Below are 27,456 nucleotides of genomic sequence, written 5' to 3'. Positions count from 1 at the left end.
AAAAGACATTAATGTTGACTTCTATAAACTTCCAGATAAAATACTCTTGTTTTGAATGAGCACAACTTGTTGACACTGGGTTTTACATGTTAGAGAGACCCTGCAATTCTTGACTGAGATGTTTGGACCCTGATTCCTGACGGCCCCTCCTCTCTTTCCTCACATTAGGGAGCACATCTGCATAGCAAGCGCTGTGAACAAGAGCCACGCAAACACTCGGAGTGGGACTTGGTTGGCACAGGCCGGGGCAGCGCACGCAGCAGTGTCTCTGCTCAGATGGAGGGGGCTTTTCTCACCATTCCATCCGCTAATGTGGCCTTTCCAGTTCTTCTTGAAGGGAGCACATCCAGTGCTGCCTTCTCCACGGGTGGACGTTGTCTGGCCTGGAGATGACGCACCCAGGATTTCCCATCCCACTGAAACACTTGCATATCAAATATTTCACAGTGATGTTGTTCCATTAGTTCTCATTAATTTTATTTAGGACTCAAATTAACACTGACCAAACATATTACTAAATCACTTTTCACTTTTCCAAAGTTAGATTTTGCTGCAAAGCCACTCATTCGCTCACTACACATTAGTATATTTTCACATGGTCCTCGCAAATTTTATTACATTCATTCAGATGCTCCAAAGCGTCAATCCAGTAATCCATTTTTCAGCCAATAACCACCCTATATAAGAACAGAAAGGTAAAATGATTCATGCAACTTTTTTCTCTTCAATCTTTAGCTCATAAGCTTTTGACAAAACGTGTCCTTTGTTAGTCAATGCACTTCAGTAGGAAACAGAGCAGAGGTCTGCTCCTGTATCTTCCCATGAAGATAAAAACAGGGGCTGGGATGCCCCACTGGATTGCATGAGCTTCACCACGTCATCACTGGACCAGATCAGACCTGCAGGCTCCCTCTGGCCAGGGGTGCTTCTCACTGATAAAATGGCTTCTAACTCGTGTAACTAACTGAGTAGCCAGGTAATACACCTGTGGATTCAGCAATCTGAAGCGGAAGGTTTTTGTTAGTTGGTGTATCTCTATGTCATGTCACAGGTCAGAGTGTCTGCATGACAGTGTGTCCACTGATTTTGCTTCCTTGGTCCCAAGCGCAGAGGTGACAAATTTCATACGGCAGGATAAAATGAGTGTGTCTGCAAGGGTGTGAGGCATTTCATCTTTAGCAACGAATCACCTGACCCTGTACCTAACTTCTCCACCACAATCTGACACTAACATAACAAAGATCACAACTTTTTTTTACCCCAGATTATTTTCAAAAATCCACACACTGTTCCACCTTACTTAGATGTTGCAGGGTGAAGCACCCAGGAGGTGTGCTCGCTAGTCCTGCTTCATTTGGTAACTTCTCCATGCAAACTCCACATTTAGGCAGAGGACGAGAACAATCAAGATACACAAATACATGTTTGAGACAGTCGCTGTACTGCTTAATTAGTGGCAATTTTTTTTTGACCAGTGTTACTCCTGTGAATTTGATGACATTCTGGATTTAATAAAAATGTGGGTAAGTAAATATCCATAAAAAGTAAATCTATTCCTGGAACAGAAAAAGGCCTGCAGAAAAACAGAGAATCTGAATAAAGACTGTAATTTAATAAGATTATACCAAGGTTAATTTCTTTGTTTTGATACACATACAATGTTAATACCTGGGGTGGGGGGAGGGGACCTGGGGAGGGTGTATGGGAATGCTATACATCCTTGTGACTCTTCTGTAAATCTAAAATTATTTCAAAATAAAAAGTTACAAAAAACTGAATCTATTAAATATAAAATACTTAAGGGGACTATAAAGGCTTTATAGCTTGGGGAAATGGATAAGAGAAATTTGAAGGTCTTCTGAAATCTTTGGAATTTTCTAAAACAAGTTGCCCTGAAAAACTAAGAAAATAAGCATGCAGCTTATAAAAATAGGAAAAATTGAAATACTAATTTTACTTCAATAATTATAACTCTGAAAAATTCATAAAATACAAATGACTTACTCTTGTCTTACAAATTATTTTTGAAAAACTGCTTTTCTGAAGCCCTAAAGACATACAGTCCACTTTAATGAGTCATTTAATTTAATGAACTGGTTTAAACTATGTTCAATTTTTTTTTTTAATATTTCTAGAAAAACAAACGATAGTTCATTATGCAATTCATAAAACTTTGGCTAATTTTTTTTTTTTTTGTGAGGAAGATCAGCCCTGAGCTAACATCCATGCTAATCCTCCTCTTTTGTTTTGCTGAGGAAGACTGGCTCTGAGCTAACATCTATTGCCAATCCTCCTCCTTTTCTTCCCCAAAGCCCCAGTAGATAGCTGTATGTCATAGCTGCACATCCTTCTAGTTGCTGTATGTGGGACACAGCCTCAGCATGGCCGGAGACGCGGTGCGTCGGTGCGCGCCTGGGATCCGAACCTGGGCCGCCAGTAGCGGAACGTGCGCACTCAACCGCTAAGCCACGGGGCCAGCCTAATTTTTATCATCAAAAGCTAATAATAATTAATCATGAAGAAATAAGAGAATATTAACAAAATAAATTATGTTCTATTTGGGAAGACCTAATATCAGATAACAAGGACAATAATGAGAATTAAAAAAAAAGATAATAATCAACATACCTTTCAGTTTAGCAGAAAAGTTAGGAAGATATGAAACTCAAAGAAACTGAATCTTTCACATGCACACACAAGGATCTCATGATATAGAAATTGTGACTAAGTAGCAATCGCCGTCCCTGGGCTGGATCTCTGGAAAGGCCGGGCGGGGCCCTTGGGGCAGCCACAGAGAATCCTCCGTACTTACCAGAAAAAGAATCCCCCAGTTCAGGAAGTTTGCAGAGGGAGCCGTGCAAATAGTGCTCAAATATACCTTCAGCTGCTTCTAAAAGGCTGTTTTTAAAAGGCCTTCAATGATCCAGTGATAAAGCATTGACAGACATTGCGGGGGTGCAGCCTCCCGCACCCCATTTGGTGGCATGCCTGGGGGGAGCCCCTGGAGGCACCTCTGGTTGAAGAGACCAGACTTGGACCCTTGGAGTTCAGGGAATGAGACTGTGTTTAATGAACACCAAAGTACAGGCGAGGGCTGTGGGCTCAGAGGAAGGGGGAGGGGTGAGGGCTGCAGTGGAGAAGGGGGGACAGCGGGGGGGGGGTCAGGTGGTGAGTGGTAACACCACCTTCCAGCACCTCTCCCCTCCACAGGGACTCATACTGTCCCCCTCAGAGCCTCTCAAAAGTCCTGTGGGGGGTGGGGACAACAGAGCAGGATGACTGGCCCCGTTTTACAGTTGGGGAAACTGAGTTCCAGACAGGTTCACTGGCTTGCCCAAAGCCACACAGGGTCCTGGTCCTCCCTTCTGCAGCACCGTGGCCTGGCTCAGAGGAGATCTGAGTAGGTGGGCAGGGAGGACGAACACCCCATGAGAAGAGCAAGCAAAGTGTGGAGATGGGCAGGGTTGAGTATGTGGGGACACGAGGGGGCTGGCTGGAGCCACGTGCAGATCAGGCTGGGGGCTGGAAGCCTGGCACCTATGGCTCCGGGCCACCACGGCCTCAGCACGGCCACTTGGGTGTCTGCTTCTCTCCTCTTCCCTCTGGGGCGCCCAGGCCCTCAGGACCTGCTGAGGGAGGTCATGGGGCAGGAGGGGCACCCCCCGCAGTGCTCACAGGCCAGTCTTCATTTGGAACCTACTGTGCGTGGGCCCAGCTCAGGGCTTGGCAGGCAAGGAGGAAGGGGAGAGGTGGTGCCACAAGAAAACCATGCTATGTGGCCGATCACAGTGCTGTGAGAGGGACGCAGAGGGAGGACATGTGCCATGCAGAGGGGTACGTGGTGAAGGTGCCACATGAGCCGGGAGCTGGGGAGGGCGCAGCCTGGCACCTGGGTGTGTGCGGCCTGATAGGCGAGGTGAGTAGAGCTGGATGAGACAAGCACGCCATGCTGAGAAGTCTGGACGGAATCCCAGGGCCCAAGTCACTGTAGTGACGTGGAGGCGAACTGGGGCGGCTTGGGAGAGTGCACAGGAGCTAAGGAGGTCCCAGGCCAGAGAGGCGGAGGGCTGAAGAAGACTCCATGGGTCCAGGCTTCTCTGGACAGGCCCCGGAAAATGGAGCTGCCCAGGGCTGCCCAGCTCCCTGGGCTGCCCTGGGCAGCCTCTTCAGATGTGAACACACAATGAGGCCCAGCAGAAGCTTCAGGCTCTGCAGAAACACAAGGACACATATGTCCCCTCCAGCCTTTGATCCTCCCTTGGGAGAGGCCCAGAGCTCAGCACAATCCTGCCCTCTCCTCTTTCACTTGCCATTACTGTCCAAGAGCTGGCCCTGGGAGGCCAGAGTGGGGAGGAGGGAACTGGGTCAGAAGCCCCAGGCAGACACTCCTGCCAAGGAACGGTGCCCAGAGTGCCTGTCTCTTCTCGGGACCAACACACATCTGGGGAGCCACCAGCAGCAGGCCAGGTGGGCGGCTATAGGACTCTGCTCAGGAGCCATGCTAAGAGGCACCAGCAGGGGGGCCTGTTGACCCACACTTGGCGCAGGTTCCTTCTGCCGTTCCAGTCCCTTCCAAAGGGACTAAGGCTCAGGGGCTGCAGGATATAGCCCCTCCCAGGTCTGGGGTACAGGATGCCTCCACAGAGGAGAGCCAGGGTCTGATCAGGTTTCAGCAGGGCAAGGAGGAATGGTCCTGGCCAGCTAAGGTCCTGGCAACCCTGCCCAGCCCAGCACCAGAGCCCCAGCTGCACCCCACACAAAGTTGGGGGGATCTTCATTCACTGCCTCCTCCCTGAAGTGGGGGCCTGGCCACCGTCCCATCCCACCTCAACCCGCCCCACCCCACAGCGGCAGCTGGATCACCATGGGCGCAGGCCCGTCAATGGGTGTCAGGGTCTTGGAAGGCCCAGGCCTCCACGGCAGCGATGAGGAAGTTCTCAGAGCAGAGGGGCTGGTTGTTGAAAGTGTCGCAGTGGCCGGTGCGGCCCCGGTTCAGCTCCCCATCGATGTAGAGCGCCTGGCCACCCCCTCCACCTGTGGGATGCTCAGTTAGTGGCTGCCCCTCTGTGAGTACTGCCCCCCAAGGCGCTCTCCTCTGGCTCCTGAGCATCTCCACTTGGACGGGGCAAGTCTCGGAGCTGTCCCTGCCCCAGCCCCAGCCCTGCCAGAGGCCTCTCTAAAACCACAGGGCTGACCTTGGACCCTCCAAAGCCCCCCGGCAGGGTCCAAGCTCCAGGTTAGACCCCAGTTCCCAGCCCGTTTCCCCAGCATGCACCCTCCTGTCCCTACTCCTGTCCCTCGTGCCTGCTCCACCCCCTAACAATCCCACTCCCTTCCCGTGCCATCATCGGGGCTCTGCCTGTCCCTCAGGCGAGGCACCTGCCACCCGGGTCAGCAAGGGCTGGCCCAGGGGCTTCGGCTGCCCATGACCCTGCACCCTCCCACCAGGCTGAGTGACCAAGGGCAGGCAGGAGCCCGGCCTGAAGTGGAGGGAGGTGCCCACCTATGATGAGGCAGTCGTTGCCCCCGGCCATGAACATGGACTCAGTTTTGGAGGGCAGGTTGAAGTGCCGAGCAGCCAGGAACGGTGAGAGGCGGTCAGTAGGGTCTGAGGACATGGAGTGGCAGAGTGGGGATGGAGTGGCGGTAGTTTCCAAGGACCCCGGCTTGGTCAGCTCCGGGTGTTTGATGACCACCCACTCGTAGCGCTGGACCTCAGGCTGCAGCTGAGGGTGGAAGGGCAGTGTAAGGAGCTGGCACACGGTGCCCTGCAGGGCCCCTCCTGCCCACTTCCCCCACAAATCTTCATCAGAGCCCTCTGTGTGTGAGGTCTCGTGCCAGGGTGGGGAGATGGCACCATACAGGGCAGACAGGGCCTGCCCGCTCACATGAAGCTCGTGGTCTAATCATCACAAACCAGAAGGAGATGGGAGGGTGTCCTGTGGCAAATGGGGTCACATGGGCAGGGGTGATGGGGCGGAGTTCCCACAGAGAGACCCACTCACCCTAAACACAAAGCACTCTCCAGTCCCAAAGAAGCCCAGTTTGCCTCCAAACTTATTTCTCTCTCTCCAGTCTGTCGACAGGTAAGCTCCACACACCTGGGAAAAAAGGCCCTGGTGAGGCTGCGTCCTGCCTGCCTGCAGGAGCGCCCTCGCTCAGGGCCTGCTGAGGGGCCGTGGGATGGTCACAGCCCCCCCACTCGAGGGCAAGGGCAGCAGGTGGAGAGTGGTGTGGGGAGGTCAGAGTCTGGAGGGGGCAGGGCTGGCAGTGAGCGGGGGTGGCTGCCTTGCTGCCATCAGTTTGTTTGGGATACTTTCATTTCCCTCCTTGGCCTCCGAGCATGGGAACGAGCCCCACGTCACATTCATTTTGGGCATCCGCCCCAGGAAGGCCCCTCAGATGGAAGGTTCCAGGAGGTACCCCTCTGCAAGAACATTCCCCAAATCCCCATCAGCCAGCAGAGCACTTGATTTCACCATTAGGGAGTCAGTCCTTTGAGTGGCTGCAGAGTTTGCCCAAAGTGTCTGACAGTCAGAGTCACCTGTTATAAAACAGATGCAGAGTCTGGAATAGGGTGAGGTACCTAAAACTCCTGTGGGTGCAAGTTTGGCAGCCACTGCCCAAGGAACTTCTACCGCATACAGATGCCCCCAGGATGGGGACACATGAGCTCTGACCTTTGTAGACATCTCAGGGTACTTTCCAGGTGACAGCTACTGCAGAGGACTGGGCTCAGAGACCCACCTGTTGGGTGGAGGCAGGGGGGCAGGGGACTCAATGGGCGCTGGCCCACTAGCCACTTCTGCAACGATCCTCTAAGCTGTCAGGCTGTTTCTACAGGGGCCTGGACCCCCCAGGGAAACAGGGAGGCCCTGGGTACTTGGGGGGCTCAGACGGGGAGGCTGGATTCACCTCTCTGTGGACAGCCAGCTCTGCTCTGCGCCCCTAAGCACAGGAAGCCTGGATAGAAGCTGCCGGAGAGCAGCAGACTCCCCAGAGCTCATCAGAGGCCCGGACCCCAGGCTCCCTCTGGTCACTCCTCACCTCCTTTTGTGTGGTCTTGATGAGCAGGAGGGTGGGCTCATGTCCTTCACACTGGAAATAGAACCTGGGGGCAGAGACCACATGTGCCAACCCTGACGGCAGCTGTCACCCGTTCAGCCCTCCCTTGCCATCTCCACAGCGCCCACAGAGTCTGAGAAACCCAGGCTGTCTCAGGGTGGATGGGCCTGGGAACTGTGTGCCTTTATCTCTTGGGGACCAGGCACAGTGACCAAGGACCTGGCATCACCTGGCCTGGGTACTCTTCTCAGCCAAGATGGAGACCCAGCCAGGCGGCCTGCAGGCCGAGTGGTCAGCCACGTCAGGACTGTTGCCCTGTCTGATCGGGGGGAGAAGCTGCACAGCAGGTGGCCCCCAGCAGCCAGAGCCATGTGCCAGGTGCTACTGGGAAACAAGTACCAGAGGAACAGGTCCCCGCTCTAGGAAAGCCCAGAATGTCCTCAGAAGCCCGAGCATGTGGGAGCCAAGTGGCACCAGGAAGTGGGTGAGGAGGCCTGAGGCTGCCACTGTGGCGGCACCAGGTGTCCAGGACTTGGCTGGCGTCCCAGGTGGCCTTGCTTGGCTGTCCCTCAGCGGGCCTCCCACACTGCACAGAGGTGGGGGCCGGGTGAATGCAGCTCCGGCTATGCCATAATGCTTGTGGGGCTGCAGATGGTGCCCGCCATGTGGGCTGGGCCAGCTCTGCCTGTGTCACCTCTGCTAGGTCACCTGTGACCCAAGCCAGAGCTTCTGAGCACACATGCCGTCTCAGACTCAAGGGAGGGGCTGCACCTGGCAGAGCTGCCTTGGGAGGCATAGCCTGGACACGGGCCAGGGCCCGGCACAGGCACAGCCCCACAGGGCCAACACAGACCTGGCTTGTGGCCTGACGAGGTTGGGGAGGAGAGGAGTGAGCCAAGGCCTGTTCCTCGACTTGTCCTCTCCTACAGGTCTGGAAGCTCCTGGCTGGGAATTCTGCCTCCTATGTCATCACAACGCCTACACGGGGGCCTGGAGCTGTGACACGTATGGCAATAACCCCTGAAGCTTGAGCAGCCTGGGAATGAAAGAAGCCCAGAAAAGGGGCTCCCAATTCTAAGGCCCCCGAGGAAGAGGCAGGGCCTTGCCCAGGTGCCCAGGTTCAAAGGCCCATTTCCAGCCACCACAGTGACCTCCTGGAAGCATGGGCAGGCCTCGAAGCTGGGCAACTCCACGGCTCACTCTGCCCCCGCGTGCACCCTCCAGCCCTCGAAGTCCATGCCTCAGGGCCTCGGGAGCGCAGGACCCACCTCCCCCAGCCTCCTGGGCCTTACCTGGTCAGGCTGTACCCGTGCTGCAGCGAGGAGAAGAGCAGGAGGGGCTGGCAGAGGGCAAACCGCTCAGGGACCCAGGACCAGATGTCTCTCATCTCCTTCACGCTGACGATCTCCGAGTGGAAGTTCTCCGCGTGGACGGCCAGGTGCACAAACTGCCTGGGGAGAGTGGAGAGGGGTCAGAGCGCAGCTGCCACCCCAGCCCTGACCACGCACCCCCAACCTGGAGAGGTGCAGCACCCCTCTGGGAGCTAAGCCTAGAGGAGGCTCCTCACCTATTCAGGAAGAAACGGGGTGGAGCTGATCCCTGGAGCCCCACCCCGTTAAAAGAAGGGAGAGCACCCAGCCTGGGTGGGGACAAAAGCACCTTTTCTCTAAGAAACAGGGACAGAGAGCGAGTCAGCTCTGGCAAAACAATGCTTCAGGACCAGCCAAGCACCAGCAGACAGCATAACTGAGGCAGCCGAGCAGACAGACAGACAGACAGACAGATGGTGCCTGAACACTGGCCAGGCTCCGAGGCAGCACTGCTGAAGCCAGCCCTGCGAGCCAGAGCAAGCAGCCAGGCCCTGGGACAGCCAGACTGGAAGACAGAGAGAATCCAGCCGTGGAGATGTGGTTTCCAGACCTACCTTTTATAAAGTGAAACACTGAAAGACAGGAGGAAGCAACGGACATGGAGAAAAGGAAGAAAAATAAAAGAGACAAGAAGAGGTTAGTGGCAAGAACTGATGCCCAGGATACACCTGCCTTTGGCCCAGGAGAAAGGCCTCCCACCTATGGCACGGTCACAGTGTCCACCCCAAGATGGTCTCAGGACACTGTGGGCCCTTCCCTGCTCCCCAAGGGGCTGTGCTCAAGAGATGGGGGTACACCAAGCAGCCAAGAAAACGGCCAGCAAGGGAGCCAGAGCTGGAGGGGCAGAGCAGGGGCTGCTCTAAAATGACCAGAGGCGGCCAGCCTGGCCAACTGCCAGAACTTCTGACCCCACGGTCAGTATCCAGCTTCCATCTCAGCCATGGGCCTCACGCCTGAGGACAGGGCCCTGTGCCCTCCATGCCCACAGCTGCCTCAGCAGCCCGTGGCTGTAGCCAGGAAGGCTCTTTTTCCCTTCCTGGGATTTTCTATCCACGCACGCATGGCTGGCTGACTGGCCGGCCACAGACAGACCAAGAGGCTGGCAGGATAAGCTCATGCCCCAGACCCCCAGGATGCATTCTACCAAAGCCCTGCCCCCCGCGGGCCCCTCACAGCCTGCCCAGAGGCCAGTGACACCCACAGCCCCAAGAGACCTGCCCACCTCTTTTGCTTGACGGTGATACCCTTCTGCTTCAGGGCTTTCTCGTTGGCCATCTGCAGGAGCTGAATCTCCTTCCGAGAGAAGAGGCGGATGGCAAATGCTTTCTCCAGCAGCTTCTCGGGAGACACGGTCTTGGCGATGTCCTTGACAAAGGTGCGAATGTCCTGTTTCACGTTGTCCGACTCTAGTGGCTGCCCAGCTTTCACCTTGTGGAAGAACTTGAGGATTGCCAGAGCGACTCGGTACAACACCTTGTAACCTTCCACCAGGAAGACATCAAAGACGCGAGCAAAGTAGCTGAGGGGCAGCTCCCCGAACAGCCAGCGCTGCCAGTCCGCGTAGACCTGCAGGACATCCTCCGACACAGCCACCATCAGCTTGTGGGCCGCCTGGCAGTACTTGTTCACCAGGTCCCCAAACGTCATGCAGGAAGACTCAAAGGCCAGGAAGCTCTGGTCGATCAGCTTCTTGCTGGGGTCGTTGCAGGCCAAGATGCGGCAGGCCTTCTCGAAGCACTCGGCCTCGTCGATGCTGTAGTGGAGCAGCAGGGCCACGATGGAGGGCAAGGCGGGGCAGAAGGAGATGTCAGGGAACTGGTTGGCGATGCACAGCAGGATCTTACGCACGGCGCCCTCGCCTCGAGTGTTCAAGCAGTAGCTGGGCACCTGCGTGTTGTCCACAAATTCAGGCAAGGGCAGGCTGCTGCTGCTGTGCTTGCCCACGATCTTGCCCACAATGTCACTGTACACACTGGCATCGGGCGTTACCGTGCGACAGGGGATGTCCCGGATCAGGCGCTGGTACACCTTTCCCCGCAGGGCATAGCTGCGGGCCCAGTAGCCCTGGCGTGCCAGCTGCTTCAGCTCCTGCAGCTCGGTGCAGCTCAGCTCCTTGGGCCCCAGGTCCTGGATGGCAGCGTCCATCTTGTCTCTGTCCACAAAGCAGTTGTACCCCGGGGAGTCCATAGTGCAAGGCACACCTGGGAGGAAGGCCCTTGGGCTGGCAGGAGGCGGCAAAGAGCAGCTAAATCCTCCAGCCCCCTCTCCGAGGCTTCTCTGCTAACCCGTTTGCTCCTCCATACCCTGTAGGGTTACAAACCATGCTGACTACACGTGTGGAGGTTCGTATTTGAAAGAACATGTTTTTTTTTTGTGTGTGTGTGAGGAAGATCAGCCCTGAGCTAACATCCATGCCAATCCTCCTCTTTTTGCTGAGGAAGACTGGCCCTGAGCTAATATCCATGCCCATCTTCCTCCACTTTATATGGGACGCCGCCACAGCATGGCCTGACAAGCAGTGCGTCAGTGTGCGCCCAGGATCCTAACCCGGGCCGCTGGCAGCAGAGTGCACGCACTTAACCGCTATGCCACAGGGCCGGCCCCAGAAAGAACATGTTTTATTTTAATCTTTCTATAAAGTATTAGAAGGCTTTCCATTTAAGATAAGTGGGTATTCTGAGAATTCACTATGAATTCTGGAATATAACTTCTTTTCATAGCGCTTATGAAATTACTGGACTAGGTCACATGGATTCCAAGTAACAAGAAGCTAGAGACGAGTTCCCAGAAGGGCTTTGAGAGCCTGACCCTGCTGAAAACAACTCTTTGTTTCGGGGTGGGTGGCCCACCAGGCTCCCACATACCATCCTGCGGCCTGCTGGCCTTCTGAGAGGAGCTGCTGGTCAAGAAGACCCCAGTAAGTCAAGAGATGCTTCGCTTCAGTTCTCAGAGCCTTCAGGTCTTTAACCACCTGCCTATCACGAGGAAGACGCACACCAACTCTGCCCCACCGTCCCTTGGTTGGAATTTGGAGACCAGTTCTTAACTTTCTAAAAATGCCAGCTAAGTTCCCGGCAGGCCCTCCAGAGAAGAATCACTGGTGGGGAGCAGATATGAGGACTGAGAAACAAATGGACGGTGTCACAGGTTCAAAATTAGACATTTCTGGGTCCAAAGGAGCCAGAAGTATTGGGGGATTTGGTGCTACCTCTCCATTATGGGCAACTACGGAGATTCAGGCAGACATAAAAAAGTGGGTAAGATGTGCTACGTGAGACTCTCTGGCTGACGGGTCACTGCATGTGGACAGCGAGACAGAAGTCTACCGTTCAGCATACCATAATTTAACATCTGTTTTTGCCAAAGGCTACTGTCGGCACAAACCACAACAGTCTGCCCACACACCTCAGACTAACCTTTCCGCTTGGGATGGGACAAGTGTCTGGAGATGTCACAAGGGTTTACTTCAGCGAGTTTTGGTAAATGACCAGATCATTCCAGTTTCTCTTGCGTCTAGAACATTCATCTGAAAATATAAAAAGCAAATCCTACCTTAAGAATATTGAGTGGAAAGAATTATAGTGTAAAACCTGTATGTGTTAGAAGATGTCTTGAGAAACACTTTGAAACAGTATTTTTTTCTTATTGTGGTTAAAATATGCATAGCAAAATTTACCATTTTAACCATTTTTAAGTGTACAGTTCAGTGGCATTAAGTACATTCACATTGTTGTGCAACCATCACCACCATCCATCTGCAGAACTTTTTTATCTTCCCCAGTTGAAACTCTGTCCCCATTAAACACTCACTCCCCATGCCCCTGCCCCAGCCCCTGGCACCCACCCTTCTACTTTCTGTCTCTATAAATTTGACTACTCTATTTTATTTAAGTCTTTATTTTTTTAGAGTAGTTTTAGGTCCACAGCAAAACTGAGGGGAAGGTACAGAGATTTCCCACACACCCCCTACCCCTGCACATGCACAGCCTTTCCCATTATCAACATTGCTCACCCAAGTGGTACATTTGTTACAAGTGATGAACCTACATTGACACATCATAATCACCCAAATCTGTAGATTAATGAGGGTTCACTCCAGGTGCTGTACATTCCGTGAATGTAGACATTTGTAAAGTGACATGTATCCTCATTATAGTATCATACAGAGTATTTCCACTTCCCAAAAAATCCTCTATGCTCCACCTATTCATCCCTGCCCACCCATTTATTAGAATTTCATTCCTTTTTATGGCTAAATAATATTCCACTGTGTGGGCAGACCACATGTTGTTTATCCATTCATCTGTCGATGGACATTGGGTTGTTTTCACCTTTTGGCTACTGTGAATCATGCTGCTGTGAACACGGGTGTACAAGGAACTGTTCAAGTCCCTGCTTCCAGTTTTTTGGGATTTATATCCATTGATACCGTTCTTATAGGGCCTTCCTCATAGAAAACATCAATTAAAATAAAGTTTTGTGACAACATCCACTTAACATGTCTCACTGGAAAAGCCTTGCCCACAGCAGGACCAGGCCTGCTGCCAGTGCTGGAACCTTTTTCCTCAGAAGACAAGAAACCCTATTGGCAGTTGATTCCTTTGCTCTGTCCTGGGAGGGAAAGCAGTGAGGGTCCCCCTCTTCCCCAGGTTCTGAAGGCCAGGCCAATAAGCCCACTCACATCCCCACTGCCATGCCCACGCTGCACTCCACAATCTTCCCTGTGCAAACTACCTATTGAGTTTAAATCCTTCATTCTAGGCTCTGAGCCCACTAACTTCTGGAGGGACCCCAGGCCCATCCTGTCTGCACGAAAAGAACCGGCTCCTTCTCGGGGCAATAAACCTGTTTATAAACAGAACAGGAGCTGGACAAGACAGCGGCAACCCTCACTCAGCTGGCCTCCGATTCGGGTTGAATATTAAACTGCAGACTCCAAGAACAGCTGCTGCACCTTGAGAGTTCCTTCTGAAGGACCTTCAGGGAGCAGCAGACCCACAGTTTCGTTTGCTGCAGCAAGTCACCCAGGGACGTGCTGGATTCGGAGGGACTCTGAGGCAAAGACACGTGTAGGAGACCCTGAAGGAGCCCCCTGGCCCCTGCAGGCCTCCTCCCCAAGCCCCCACCTGAAAGAAGAGCATGGCGTTTCTGGGGCAGCAAACAAGGCTCGCAGTGACCTCCTGAGGCGTCTATAAAACCAGGTCCAGGGTGGTTTCCTTAGGTTTTTTTTTTAACATGCATAATCACAAAAATGCCAAACAATACAAAATCAGGGGCCGGCCCGGTGGCACAAGCGGTTAAGTGCGCGCACTCCGCTGCGGTGGCCCGGGGTTCGCCGGTTCGGATCCTGGCCGCGCACCGACGCACCGCTTGGCAATACAAAATCAGAGAGTAAAACTGTAAAGTCCTGTTCAAGTTATACCCTCAACCCTACTCCCTCTTCTGCTGATGACAGTCACCATCTACTTTTGTATTGTTTTAGTGCATATCCTTCAATGTCTTTTTCTTGCATTTTCGTGCACATACATTCACAACCAAGTTAGACTGTTTAAGCTGGCTGTCAGGAGGGGGCAGTCAGGGAGCAGGAACAGATCAAAAACGTGCCACCCTGCAGGCTGGACCCTCCCGCTCGGGGGTGGTAAGTGGTAGAGCTGAGGTGACACTCCCTCCCAGTGATTCACCTGCAGCTGGAGGCTGTTGGGCATCGCTGTCCACACCACCTGCTCCCAGCAGGAAACAAGCCTTCAGCTATTCCCCACAGTCCCCCAGCTCCTGATAAAGGTACCAGGCCTGGGGAAGGTCACACTTCCTCGTACACACCCAGCGGCCGGGGGTACAGAAGCGAGGCAGGAGCTAATGCAGGAAATGATCCTGTTCAAGTCAGACGGGCCTGGCTTCCAAGTCCAGCTTTGCCGCTTGTTTGCCTGAACTTCAGACAAGCCATGCCTCAGCCGGCAGGTGCCTGTCGGTAAAACACAGCATTAGTCCCCACGCAATACCTGCAGGCTGAGCTCTTTTTTGTGTGTGTGTGAGGAGATCAGCCCTGCGCTAACATCTGCCAATCCTCCTCTTTTTTTGCTGAGGAAGACTGGCCCTGGGCTAACATCCGTGCCCATCCTCCTCCACTTTATACGGGACGCCGCCACAGCATGGCCTGCCAAGCAGTGCATCGGTGCGTGCCTGGGATCCGAACCAGCGAACCCCAGGCTGCTGCAGTGGAGCGCATGCACTTAACCGCTTACACCACCGGGCCGGCCCTGGCAGGCTGAGCTCTTACTCCGGGTTCACCCACTCTCTCTCTCACTTCCCCTCGCCCCTGCTCCGGCAGCCCAGGGCAGAAGGCCAGCAGGGCCCAGCCAGCAGGTGCCCCAGAAAACCACTTTCCCTTGGCCTCAGGAGGTGGAAAGAAGGAATAATTTCTCACCACAAACACCACAGTCACCTAAAGGCCCCCCCAAGTTTACTGTAGAGGAATAGGGGTGGGGGAGGGCTGGTTCTCTGAGGTGGTACCTCTTCACCAGCTGTGCGAGGAGCCCATCAAGCTGCTGGAAGCTCCCTGAATTTGGAATGTAGGCAAGTACTCTGTGTCTTTTGTCCTCAGCTTTGACCTAGCCTGCAATTCTAGGAAAATAGGAAAAATTCCACTCACCATCCTGTTAGAGTCACAAGACCTGCAGACAGGCTCATTTCAGAGAGTGGGGGACACCACACAGCACGTCTGGATGCTGGTGGCTACTTTAGCTAAGGTAGTCAGGGCAGACCTCTCCCAATCTGAGCTGAAGCAATGAGAGGGAAGCAGCCAGAAGGGCTAAGGAAAGTCACTCTGGACAATAAGAAGAGCAAGTGCAAAGGCGGTGAGGCAGGAACTGGCCTGCTGTGCTCCGGGAAGAGAAGGGCGTTCAGTGTGGCCGGAGCACAGCGAGCAAGTGGAGAGCAGTGAGCCAGATCACGCACGGAGGAGGAGTTTAGATTTTATTCGAAGCACAGTGGGAAGCAGGGAAGGGCTGTGATCCAACGGATGTGTTTAAAAGTCAATTGTTGTGAGGATTAACTGAGACCGTTTATAGAAAGCACTCAGCACAGCCTGGCGCGCCAAGGCAGCTCAGATGTCCCAAGGGCCTCTCGTTGTTACTGCTCCTCAGGGTCCCCTGACCTGGCACTGGCTCAGGGACGTCTGGGGAGTGACGGGTCCCAGTGGGTCAACGCCCGATCAGTTTTGCCAAGAGGCCCGAGCACACCTCCTCCTCATGGGAGAGGTGCAGCCACAGGATAGACCCGCGCAGGTCCCCTGTTCTCTCTTTGGGGACAGTCCCTCCAACGGCCTCTTGGACGGACCTGCTTCCCCTTCCCTGCCTGTGCCGCGGCTTCTCCACCCCTGTAAGCCCTTTCCAGTGACCCGCACAACCCTTTCCTACACAAATACTGTGCCTGTTTTGAGAGTTCAGGCTACCTGATGGGAAGCAAATATTTCTTTAAAAATAAAAAAATATAAGAGGAAATTGACCTCTATTTCCCCAAAATGTTATGTTACCACATTGGTGACACTTTGGTCCAGCTCTCCGTCTGGTCGTGACGACCACTGTGCCCTCTGGCTGGAGTACACTGTCCTGAGTCTGCTAAGGCCCAGTTCACAGCAGGCTCTGGTGAGACTCAATGCTTGATGGCCCCCTTCAGTGGCTCCAGGCCTGCAGCCCACAGCCCCCTCCCCATGGGCCTGGGCCAGGGCAGTCCCTTTTGGGAAGGGTAGTTTCTGTGACACAACACTTCGGCCAGGAATACCCCATGGGGGCTCAAATAAACCCCAACGCTGTCCTCCATGGTGAACCCCCTAAGCATGCCCACAGGAAGAGGGAAGTGGCCAGCGGGGGTGGGAGGAGCCCAGGCCCCCCTGAATCCGCTGGCTCTGCTACATTGGGTGTGCGGCCCTCCGAGCAGATTTCTGAGCAGGAGAGGGGTGGGAGGAGAACATGGATATGGGAGGAAAGACAAGACTTCACTGTGGACAGTGGGCAGGAGACACCCAGGACCAAGCAGCTGGCACTCCCTATTCAAGCAGGACCACCTCCCACCCCATCCTCAGGGATCTCGGAACACAAACTGCATAGCCGCTGGCTGCCAGGGGATTTAGCTTCACAGTCCTATCTCCTCTAATCCCGAGGACAACCCCATACGCACAGGGACTTGCTCTACTTTACAGATGAGGAAACGGGGATACAGAGAAGCACCTGAGGGTCCCCAGCACAGGGAGAACCAACCCAGTTCTGTCAGCCTCCAGAGTGCTCATGGTGACCCCTCTCCCACCACAGGGGCACAGGCACCCGGGATGGTCAGCTCTGCCCATGTGCCCTCCTCAGCAAGTTCAGGGCTGGCTTCCCAATGCCACACCACTGTCCCAAAACACCATGTAGGGTCTGATGAGTCAAGAGACCTCGACATTTCTCATCTCTTAAGTGGGGAGCATGATTTTCTCCAAACTGGATTTGAAAACAAACTTGCTTTCATGTGACAAAAACAGACTTGCACGTTAAGCCTGGGCAATTCCATCTTAACCACCTGCCAACACTGGGCGCTGTGCCCCACTCAAAGGCCGCCTCTCCCGGGGGCCCAGCACACCATCATGGCTCCCTCTGCCCCAAACTTTTATTCATTTGACAAACTCCTACTGAGCTGCCTTTTCTGTGCCAGGTCCTGGGCAGGGCACCACGGACGAGAGAGTAAAAGATGGCTCTCAAGGAGACCAATGACTGCAGCACATGCAGTAAGTGCCATGAGAGACCAGGCAGGGTGCTGCCCAGCATGAGCACCACAGAAGGGGCAATGATACCCCAAGTGTATAAAGATGGGGAGTCAGCCCGGTACGGGGGTGGGGATGGGTGCATGAGGGAGGACACAGCAAGTTGGGGAGCCTCAGGCAGGCGGTGCTGAGCGGCTAGAGGTGGGATAAGAGGGAACCGATAGCCTTGCATGCCAGCTGCTCTAGGACATTGGACATTGCCCCCACACATGAGGGAGCAGGAGGAGAGTCCAAGCAGAAGGTGACATGCTCAGATGTGCATTTTGGAAAAATCCTCCCGGTGGCTGAGGAAGAAGGCGGGCAGAGTCCAGAAGAGGAGGCGTGAGGAGAGCTGGGCTAGCGAGGGAAAATGGAGAAGATGGGGTAGACCCAAGAGATTGCCCAAGGGGTGGATTCCACCAGACAAGGTGACCCAAAGGTGGGGGGCAGAGAATCAAGGAATGGACAGAGAACCCCGAGGTGGGGTTCTGGCAGGGCAGAGGCGGCACTCCATTATGGAGTTTAAAGTGCTGTTACGACACAGATGCCTCTCAGCCAGAGCCAGGGCAGCTCAGGTTAGAGGCAGAGGCCTGGGCTGCTGGGGTGAGGTCCTGCCCAAATGCCCAACCCTCGGCCCATGCTGGCTCCTGGACTTCTCTGTCACCTAGCCAGCCTCACAAACCGGCCCCTACAGACCTGGACACCACCAAAGGGCCAACTGCGGCCCCACCAAGCAAGAGGCAGCCCTATGCAGAGGGAGGTGGTCGCTTGCTAGGACTCTGACCCACTCCTACTGGCCTGGTCTGACCACGGCCCCCACCCTGGCTGCAGCAACAGCTCACAGCCCGAGGACCCAGGTCTTGGACTGGCTGGGCCTTAGTCACTGTGCCACAGGACAGGGCGCTATGCTGTTGGTGTCAGCTGCTCAGCTCTCCCCTCACAGGCTGAGCAATCCTCCCTCCGTTCCCCAGGAGGGGGACCAGGGAACAAAGAACAAAGAGGAAGGAGGCTGTGGCTCCAGTCCTGCATGTGTTGGGGAGCCTCGACACCCATGAACAGGACAACCCGAGGGGGAAGGAAGGCAATGAGGTGCTCGGTTCTGGGCCTGAGGAGTTCCAAGTGACAGAGAAATGCATGCTCCTCTCAGGCAGGGTCCCCAGGAGTGGAATTTGGGCTCTATAGGTAGCCCCTCACCCTTGCTAAAGGCTGTCAGCGCAAAAAGGAAATAGAGACTGTCACTCCCCACCGAGGTGCAGCCTGCAGACATGCCAGGATGTGGCAGAATGATGAGTCCCTCAACACCCACTTGGCACCAGGACACAGGCGGGCAGAGGTAAAGCACCACTCCAGCCCTCAGAGTGTGCGAGGTCGGGAAGAGAAAGATAGCAATTACAGAACATGTTCGCTGCCTGATAAGGAGATGCTCACAGTGCCAGGGACACAGGGCAGTGGGCCAGGCAGGGAATGTGGCATCAGGACAGGGAAGGGAAGACGCCCCACTGACCCCTGTATAGGAGCAGAGTGCCTGGGCAGCTGAGAGTGCAGCTCGGCTTGCAGTGCACTCGGGCAGGGGCAGGGCTGGTGGGACAGCTTGGAAGGGCGTCTGGGCTGGCGAGTCAGGTAGGGCAGGTGCCAACTGTGAGGGAGAGAGGTGGGGGGTGGGGAGATATCCCAGAGGCCATCCACCTTGGACAACCAGAAGGGGTGGGGACGAGTCTGGGCATGAGAGCAGGATGCATTCCAAGGCAGGTGATGACCACCCTCTCCTGGGTCAAGGGGGGGTCAAGTCTGATTTCCTCATGAGAGGCCCAGTCCTCCCACCTACCCACCCCCCCTCAGGGGAGAGGCCAGGGAAAAGCCCACCCCCACCCCACCCCCCCGGAATTTGCTGGAGGCCTCAGAGGCCCAGTTTTAGGACTGTGTCTGGAACCCTGGGTGGAGGACACTCATTGCCCCACCTGAGGCCTCAGCTGTAGGGTGATTCCCAATTCTTCGGATGGCCAGTGGTGACGGTGTCACTGACTGGGATGACCGCCATCACTGAACCCCACACTGCCTTACCTTGCTGTCTGGCTTTTTACACACCTCACCCCTACTCCCACCTCTTCTCACTCTGGAATTTGTCTGTGGGAAGCAACCCCCCACATCCTCATTCTCTCCCTGAATGCACCCTTCCTCCTCCTGGCCAGACAGCAGCAGGCTCTCCCCAGGACCCTGCCCCTGCCCTGCTTCTCCCCAGGACCCTGCCTGACCCCCACCTTCCCCAGGACCCTGCCCCCTCCTCCAGGTTCTCCCCAGGACCCTGGCCCTCCTCCAGGTTCTCCCCAGGACCCTGCCCCCTCCTCCAGGCTCTCCCCAGGACCCTGCCTCCTCCTCCAGGTTCTCCCCAGGACCCTGTGTCCCCCAACCCCAGGCTCTCCCCAGGACCCTGTGCCCTCCTCCAGGTTCTCCCCAGGACCCTGCCCCCTCCTCCAGGTTCTCCCCAGGACCCTGTGCCCCCCAACCCCAGGCTCTCCCCAGGACCCTGTGCCCTCCTCCAGGTTCTCCCCAGGACCCTGCCCCCTCCTCTAGGTTCTCCCCAGGACCCTGCCCCCTCCTCCAGGTTCTCCCCAGGACCCTGCCCCTTCCTCTAGGTTCTCCCCAGGATCCTGTGGCCCCCCACCCCAGGCTCTCCCCAGGACCCTGCCCCCTCCTCCAGGTTCTCCCCAGGACCCTGCCCCCTCCTCCAGGCTCTCCCCAGGACCCTGTGTCTCCCTCAGGGTCTCCCCAGGCTCCAGCCTCCTTCTCTCGCTGCCATCACTGCAAGGCATTTGAGAGCCGAGTAGGCAGCCCTGGATTGAAGCTCCCCAACTTTAGAAACCTTTACATCTCTATCGCTTTATCTACACACTGGTGGTCCCAACACCACTCTACCCAGAGGTTGCATATCACAAATATCTCACCTCATCCGCCCAGCCTAGACCCGGCCCACTAAGCCCCAGCCCTTGCCCGTCCTGTGCCCCCGTCTCAGTCACAGGGCAAAACCCACAGGAGAGCCAGCCTGGCAGCGCACTTCTCCATGTCCGAACACCAACCATGGAGGGGAAAGATCATGCTGCCCTGCTCATGCCCTGGCAGCCCTTCTCAGCATGCCTCGCCAGCACTCTCTTCTATTCCTGGCAGCACTAGCTTACAGCGTCACACCTGCCCTTGGCCCTTACCCTCCCACTCTCCCCCAAGAACAGGGTGGGGTGCTGGGCAGGAGCTGCTTTTCTTCTCTGACCTTGACCTTGATCTGCCCCCGACCCTTGGTCCTAGATCTCACCTCCTAGGTACCTCAACTCTCTTGTAGCTTTAATGCTCCCTCTCTACTGTTACAGACAAGCCCCAACACAGCCACCCACAGAACCCAACGCTCCACTCCAGCTCTGACTCTCCACCCTTTTTTTCCTTCCCAGTCAAGCTTCTGATGGGAGCAGGCTGCACCCATCTCCCACCCCTCCCGCCTTTACCGCCTGGCTGCCAGATCTAACCTTTGGGCCCTTATCTCCCTGAAGCACACACAGCTGACCCCTCTGCTCTCAGCTCTCCTGTCCCTGGGCCCCCAAAACCTCTCCCTTGTGTCTCTCTCCTCACCTCTCTGGCTGTTGCTGCTCCTGCCCCTTCGCCAGTCTCTCAAATGTCGCTTTTGCAGGAGTCCATCCTCTCTTCAGCCTAGACTCCTCTTGTGAACTCAAGTCCCGTACCTCCAACTGCTCTCCCAACCTTCGCATACTCCCCGGGATTCCAGCACAGCTCAGCACTGACTCCCAATGCGCTCTGCCTGTGCACTCTCCACCTGAAACCCTTCCCTGCCCCCCGTCCTCCCTTCAGGATCTGACCCTACCTGCCCTCCAACAGCAGCTTCAGGAGCCTTGGCCAGACAGCACCGCACCAGCTGCAGCCACACACACAGGGGACTTCCACTGTTGGGAAGGAGGAGAGGCAGGACACACCTGTTCTTTCTCCTTTCGGTCCAATCTGCTTCAAGCCTCAGCCCAAATGCCCCCTCCTCCTTCACTGGCCCTTCCCCACCTCCCTCCTGGGCAGGGCTGAGGGCACCCTCGCTACACTCCACCCCTCCCTGTCCAAATCTGTTTTAACTCTTGGCATGCCATTGTGATGACCTGCTTAGGACAGCTCTTGTACTAGACTGACTTCTGAGCCCAGGTGTCTCACGCCATACCCAGTGTAGCCAGGAAGGAGGAAACAGATGGACACTCAGAAGAATCCCAAAGCACTTGGGCCCGAGAGGAAAATTTAATTCTACATAACAACAACAAGGAGCATTTACCAACTTGTTCTCGGCATGTGACCCTCCAGCAGGCATCTTTACACGATGGGAAGGCAGGCGGTGCCCAGCCTCAGCCCTGAAGCAGAGCACAGGGATTTTTCAAATATTAATGACAGCAGGCATTCCGCAGTGACTACTAGGCAGTCGGTTACCAGGGAACTTGATAGTGGGCCCTTTGCTGGTGGCACACAATGGAGGGCACGTGCCAGGTACAAAGTGGTGTAACCATTAGCGAGGCACTAGTCACAGCACTGCAGGCCAGCTGGCTGGCCCATCTATCTGCCACCCAGTCGGAAGTTCAAATGCAGGTCTTATCAGTGGCACCTGAGCCTACAGCAGGGCACCCCGAGCAGGGCAGAGCCCCAACCTTGTTAGCCACTCAGAAAGGTTCCCTGCATCCCTTTCTTGGGCAGAACACCTTTTTCCCAGTCTGGTCTGGCCTCCACACAGGCGGGGGCTAGGGTTGGAATGGGGCCCTGCTAATTCAGGATCTTCATCTTCTGAGCTCATCTTTGCACCCAACAGCAGGTCTGCGAAAACACCCCACAGGGCACAGGGTAAATCGTCTAGCTGTGCAGAATGAAAAGTAGAGGAAGAAAGCTCAGCTGTCAGCAGCATGAGAATTCTGTCGGGTCTGAAGTCCAAGCAAGGTCCCTGTGACAGGTGTGCCCCAGAAGGCCAGGCACACAGCAGGCTCTGGGCAGCACTTCTAGACCTGGCCCAGGAGGGAGTCTTGTAGGTTTAATCATTTCAACAGACATTTGAGACACTTTCTGAATGCTGGTGTGCCAAGTGCTAGACTACAGATGCAAGGCCCAGCCCCAGCTCTCAGTGAGCTTCTGGCTGTGGGCACACAGGGGTACCGACCACGCCGACTCAGGTGCAGGTGCATGAGAAGAAAGCACAGGGTGTCTGGGCCCCTAGCCCACGAGGAAAGAGGGGGCGGGAAGGCTTCCCTGAGCCTGCGCCTGCCTCGGCTGGATCCTGAAGGACGAGGAGGCTTTCGTCCAGGAAGCAGCAGAAACAGTGGGGACACAGAACAGGGCCTTGGCAAGCCCTTCAGCTCTTTAAGGGGGCAGGCCAGGAAGCATCATTCGTGGCTCAGATTAAAAGACAGTTCCACAGTCCAGCCCCAGGGGCTCCAAGAAGCCAAAGGGCCTGAGACAGAGGCCTGGGGTTCACTGGGCTGCTGAGGAAGGAGAGTGCTCCTGTGGGCTGGGACGTGGGGACGGGACAGCCCAGGAAGGCAGGGAAAGATGCCAGAGGCAGGAGGGGTTAACACATACACCTGGATCCTTCTAAGGCCCACAGGTTTACCAAGAGATGAAAGCTGGAACGACCCTCACTAGAAAAGGAATTACAGAGGATAACTAGGGAACGAGGGCAAAATGACTCAAGGAAAGGCTGAAGGGACAGAGGTGAGGGGAGCTTCCGGTAGGGCACAGGTAAGGAGCTACATTTAGAACACAGCGGAAGGGCTTTTACTGGGAACAGAATCGCCCACTGGTAAACAACAACCCTCAGTGTGTGGTACCCACTCAAAATTGTGTAACAATTAGGCAGACACACAGTTTCAGATTACAGGAAACAGGCCAAGCCATGTGTAGTGTGTTGTCAATAGCCTATAAAAGGAGAGAGCACCACTGGGTGGGATGGAGGGAGAAACCACGACAGCTCACACCTGATCCCTGCCAGCAGATCCTTGTGCAACACCCAGGGGAGACTGAAGAGGTCCCACGGCCAGGCTGGGGGACACAACCGCACAGGACAGAATGAGATCTTGTCTCACGTGCCCCTGAGCGAGCAGGTTCCATCAGAGACAAAGATAACTGCTAACAGCCCATGGTGCACACTTATCTAGAGGCTGGGCCAGCCCTGCCGGGCCATGTGCCACCTGTGGGCAGATAGGGGCTCCTTCTGCAGTGTCAGCCTTTGCTCACCCTCTGCCTCCAGGCCCTTGAGTGTAGGAGAAATATGGGAGAGTGGGCACCACACACTTGGCCTCTGTGTCCTCAACAGCCTTTCCCAAGTCCGGCCTGCTGCTAATGCTGACGTACCACGAGAAACTCGGGTCCTGGAAGAAGAGTGAGGGGACACTGAGAATTCTGCAACCTTGGGTCTATCTCTGGGTCTGAGAAGGCCTTTTTTCAGAGACCTAGTTGTGAGAACGCTCTAAGAGGACCAACCCTCAGTCCGGAGGGAAATGGAGTCCTTTGAGACCAGTGACAATCTGGAAGTTTCCCAAAAGGCAAATAAACACGTGAGACAGGAAGGCCCCTAGAATCTGTCATGTGATTTTTGCACCTTTAGTGTCTTACATCTTGCTGTTTACTCTAAACAACAAACTGAGGCTCTGTGACAGAAATAAAAAGCCCACTATGCTGCCCCCATGCCCCACAGAAGCACGACTTATAAGTCACACTTCAGTCACCGATTTACTTTGGGTTTTATGGACATAAGACATTAGGCACCTCCAGGGCTCAGTCTTGTTTTTCTGACTCTACACACTCTCCTGGGAAGGCCCACCCTACGCCCTCGCTTCAGTGTCACACAGGAAGGAGAGTCCAGGACGCTCTCCTTGGCTCCAGACCAATATATATCCACCTACCTCCGCGAAGTCTTACTGATCCTCAGCTCAGCAAACTCAAAGTCATCACTCACCCCCAAGCCTACTCCCTTCCGGCACACTCCGTGTGGCATGGTGCTGCCACTCACTCAATCTTGGAGTGTTCCCTAAGTCCTCCTTTCTCCAGGGCCCTTCCCATCTCTGCAGCCACTTGTCTCATGGTCTTGCTCTGCTTTCTGCTCCCTGCCACCCTTCCTCAGTGCCTGGCCTTACATCTTGTTAGGTGTGCTGCAGTGGTCCCTTAACCAGCCCCGACTCAGTGCAGCCCTTCACCAACCCATCCTGGTCACCAACGCCTGCTCACCGGTGGAGAAGACAATCTGATCAGTCACTCACAAACCCAAGATCTCTTGGTGGCTTCCCACTGCTCTCAGGTTAAAATCCAAACTCAAACCTGGTACGCAAGACCTCTCCTGATCTGCCACCAGCCTAGCTCCTTACCTTCATCTCCCTCTCTTCACCCCACTGCCCTTCTCCCAACAGCCGGTGCGTGGTAGCCAAGCCCTTGTTACTTCACACACACTGTCTCTTTACCGGGAAGGCTCTTTGCCTCACACGGTCTTGCCACTCCTATCCGTTCTTCAAACCTGAGCTCAAGCCCTTCTCAGGAGCCTCCACTAAAAGCCAGCTGGATGCCACTCCTCTGTGCCCATACCAAGCTCTGTCTGCCTCCATGGGAGTGCCTACCACAGGGCCACAGTTCGCTGGCCTGCCTCCTCACTGCACTGGAAGCTCCTTAAGGGCAGAGACTCACTCAACTTTGTAGCCACAGACCACAGGGCACAAGCCCTCCTCATGTGAAATATGATTTCGATAAGCTTGTGTTGAAAGAATAACGAAAATCATCGAGTAATGAATTCAAGTTGATTCTTAGTAAAAAGCCTTTTTTTTTTTTGTGAGAAGGACTAGCCCTGAGCTAACATCCGATGCCAATCCTCCCCTTTTTTCCTTGAGGAAGACTGGCCCTGGGCTAACATCCGTGCCCATCCTCCTCTACTTTATATGGGACGCCGCCACAGCACGGCTTAGCAAGCGGTGCATCAGTGTGCACCCGGGATCCGAACCTGTGAACCCGGGGCCGCCACAGCAGAGTGCGCGCACTTAACCGCTGCGCCACCGGGCCAGCCCCAAGCCTGACGTTTTGTTTCTTTGATATTATCTCCATTTGCAAAGTGACACTGGAAACAGCCACTGAAATTGCTGCTTCCAGTTGAAAAGGGCTTCTTTCTTCCATGTACAGAGTTGTCATAACAGAAAAGGTATGCTCGAACAGGTAAAACATTGAACAGGGTAAATGTTAAGTGCTTTTTTATAACCTGCTTCATTGTCCTTATGTACTCTAAACCACAAACCATCCAAAAGCAAACATTTAAACATGTCTTCTGAGGTTGGCTCAGACTGTAATGAAAATTAGGAGCAACGCTGCGTGCCCAAGGTCATTTGGCTTGCTGGACGTCCTGCCAGGTGTGGTCAGCGAGAACTAGCGAGGCCCACCTGCAGGTGAACTTGCAGATCCAGGGGGTGAATTGTATTATTGTTATGAAAAGCCTGCCTAGATTACTAGATTACTTCTACATTCCCCAAAGGTCACCCTTAACCCAGATGAAAACCACCGCACTAGTTTTAGCATCTCCGTTCATTTTAACAACCATTCAGAGAGAACCCTGGGCCCACTTCATGCCAGGCAAGGGGGGCGGGCAAAGACGAACGTGATGTGGCTGCAGCCTTGTTCCTAGGGAGAGACGAGCTTCTAAACAGAGCACTACGCAATAAGCGCTTCACGTAAAGGCTGTATCTGAGAGCTGAGAAGATTAAATGAAGACCAACCTTCAGAAGAAAAAGAAGCATATGTGGGGTCATATCACTGGCTGGGAAGGGTAACTGTAAAACCTGTGTGAGATTTCTTGATCTCTTCTTACCTAGGTTTGTTTCTCCCAACACACTTGTCTTCAAGACCATTAAGCAAATGATTACAGGTGCCTACACTATGGCTGGGGATAGAAAGTGAAGACAGAGCCCTCACCCTCAAGAGGAAACAGCTATGTCTCCCAAATCACAGGATAGTTTTTTCTGCAATTGCCTGGAAGTCCCTGCTGACTCCGGAGCAAACATACAACAAAATAAGGAAACCACCTTTGAGTGCTTCTACCTGCCCTGGAAAGGCAGACAGATTCCCTCCTAGGAATAAGCAGCTGAGGAGAGACCACAACACCAGCATCACAATCACAGTCACACAGGCCACCAGGCCCGTGCCTCCCCCGCACAGCGCTAACCTAACCGTCAACCTGTGCCTCTGCACATCCCAGTGGTCCTCAGACGACCTTTGGCCTTTAATGTCAGCCCAGCAAGACGTAACCCAAGAGACCCACAGCACAGCTGTTTCCGTCCTGAGGTCACCAATGAAAACCTGTGGCCAGGCCACCAGCACCCCTGCCCAGAGAGGACGGTGACCAGGTGCAGACCATCCCTCACCTCCAGCTGTGCCTACTCAAGGCTCGGAAAGCCCGGGGCCCTATGGAAATGCTTCCGTCTCCCGGCACAGCGGCCAGGCCAGGGGGCACTTGGCCAGCGGGCTCGGAGACTGGCAGAAACCTAGGCGGCAGGTGGGCGGGCGCGCGCGTCATCCTGGGGCGAGCGCAGGGCCCGGCGGCGAGGAGTTGCAGGTCTTGGACGGCAGAACGTTATCAGAGAATCTGTCGCAACCCCGAGTCCAGAAGAGGATTTCCTACCCCGCGGAGACGGAAAGTGCCCCGAGGAAGGAGTGACACAGGGACGGCTCTTGCCGACGCCGCCTCGCCCTGCGCCGCCGGAGGGCGCGCGGACAGCGGCCGGTCGCGGGCTCCGGCTCTGCCCCCGGGGTGGGTGTCCGGCGGGGCCGCGGTCGGCTTTGGTCCGGTGGGTGCCGGATGACGGCCGCGCGGACTCCCGACCCCCAACCCGCGCCGCGGCCGCCCCCGCACCCCGCTTCCGACGGAGGCCCCGAGCCCGGCGCCGCGGCCCCCTCAGCACGCCCCTGCCGCGGTGACAGCGGGTGATCCGGCCCCGCAGCCCCAGCGCCGGGCGGTCACGCCCCGCCCTCCGCCCGCCGGGCCGGCCGCGCACCCACCTCCGCCCGGCGCACCGCTGTCTCAGCTCGCCGCGCCGCTGAGCGCTGGCACTTCTGCGCACGCGCGCACGCGGCCCCGCCCCCGCCGAGCGCGCGCCGCCGCTGCCCACCCCGGGCGCCCGCGGGTCTCCGCCGCAGCGGGTTCTGGGCATGCGCGCTGACGCCCCGCGGCGGGACGGCGGGAGCATGCGCCGGCCCGGGACC

At 55.4% G+C, this 27,456-nt stretch overlaps 1 protein-coding gene across 6 annotated transcripts; it reads right to left on the bottom strand.

The window, feature by feature from the left end:
* Positions 1 to 450: 450 nt before the first annotated feature.
* Positions 451 to 27,292, bottom strand: TBC1D24 (TBC1 domain family member 24). 6 transcript variants are annotated; one of them, XM_087449462.1, is made up of 8 exons: positions 27,253 to 27,292; positions 11,852 to 11,961; positions 9,658 to 10,739; positions 8,358 to 8,516; positions 7,048 to 7,111; positions 6,006 to 6,101; positions 5,504 to 5,726; positions 451 to 5,034 (listed from the first exon to the last, which is right to left on the bottom strand). In XM_087449462.1, the coding sequence occupies exons 3-8, from the start codon at positions 10,620 to 10,622 to the stop codon at positions 4,880 to 4,882; spliced, it is 1,662 nt and encodes a 553-aa protein (XP_087305588.1). In that variant the 5' UTR covers positions 10,623 to 10,739; positions 11,852 to 11,961; positions 27,253 to 27,292; the 3' UTR covers positions 451 to 4,879. The 6 variants fall into 6 exon arrangements, 5 of the variants coding, with proteins under 5 accessions (XP_087305588.1, XP_087305587.1, XP_087305589.1 ...); XM_087449461.1 differs by lacking the exon at positions 27,253 to 27,292 and adding an exon at positions 21,074 to 21,211; XM_087449463.1 differs by lacking the exon at positions 27,253 to 27,292 and adding an exon at positions 20,824 to 21,035.
* Positions 27,293 to 27,456: the final 164 nt, after the last annotated feature.

Source organism: Ceratotherium simum, chromosome 26, assembly GCF_057802395.1.
Source record: "Ceratotherium simum simum isolate JZ-2026a chromosome 26, ASM5780239v1, whole genome shotgun sequence".
In the NCBI taxonomy this organism is placed as follows: Eukaryota; Metazoa; Chordata; class Mammalia; order Perissodactyla; family Rhinocerotidae; genus Ceratotherium; species Ceratotherium simum.
Note: the sequence above shows the minus strand (reverse complement) of the source record. Positions and strands in the feature narration are given on the sequence as shown.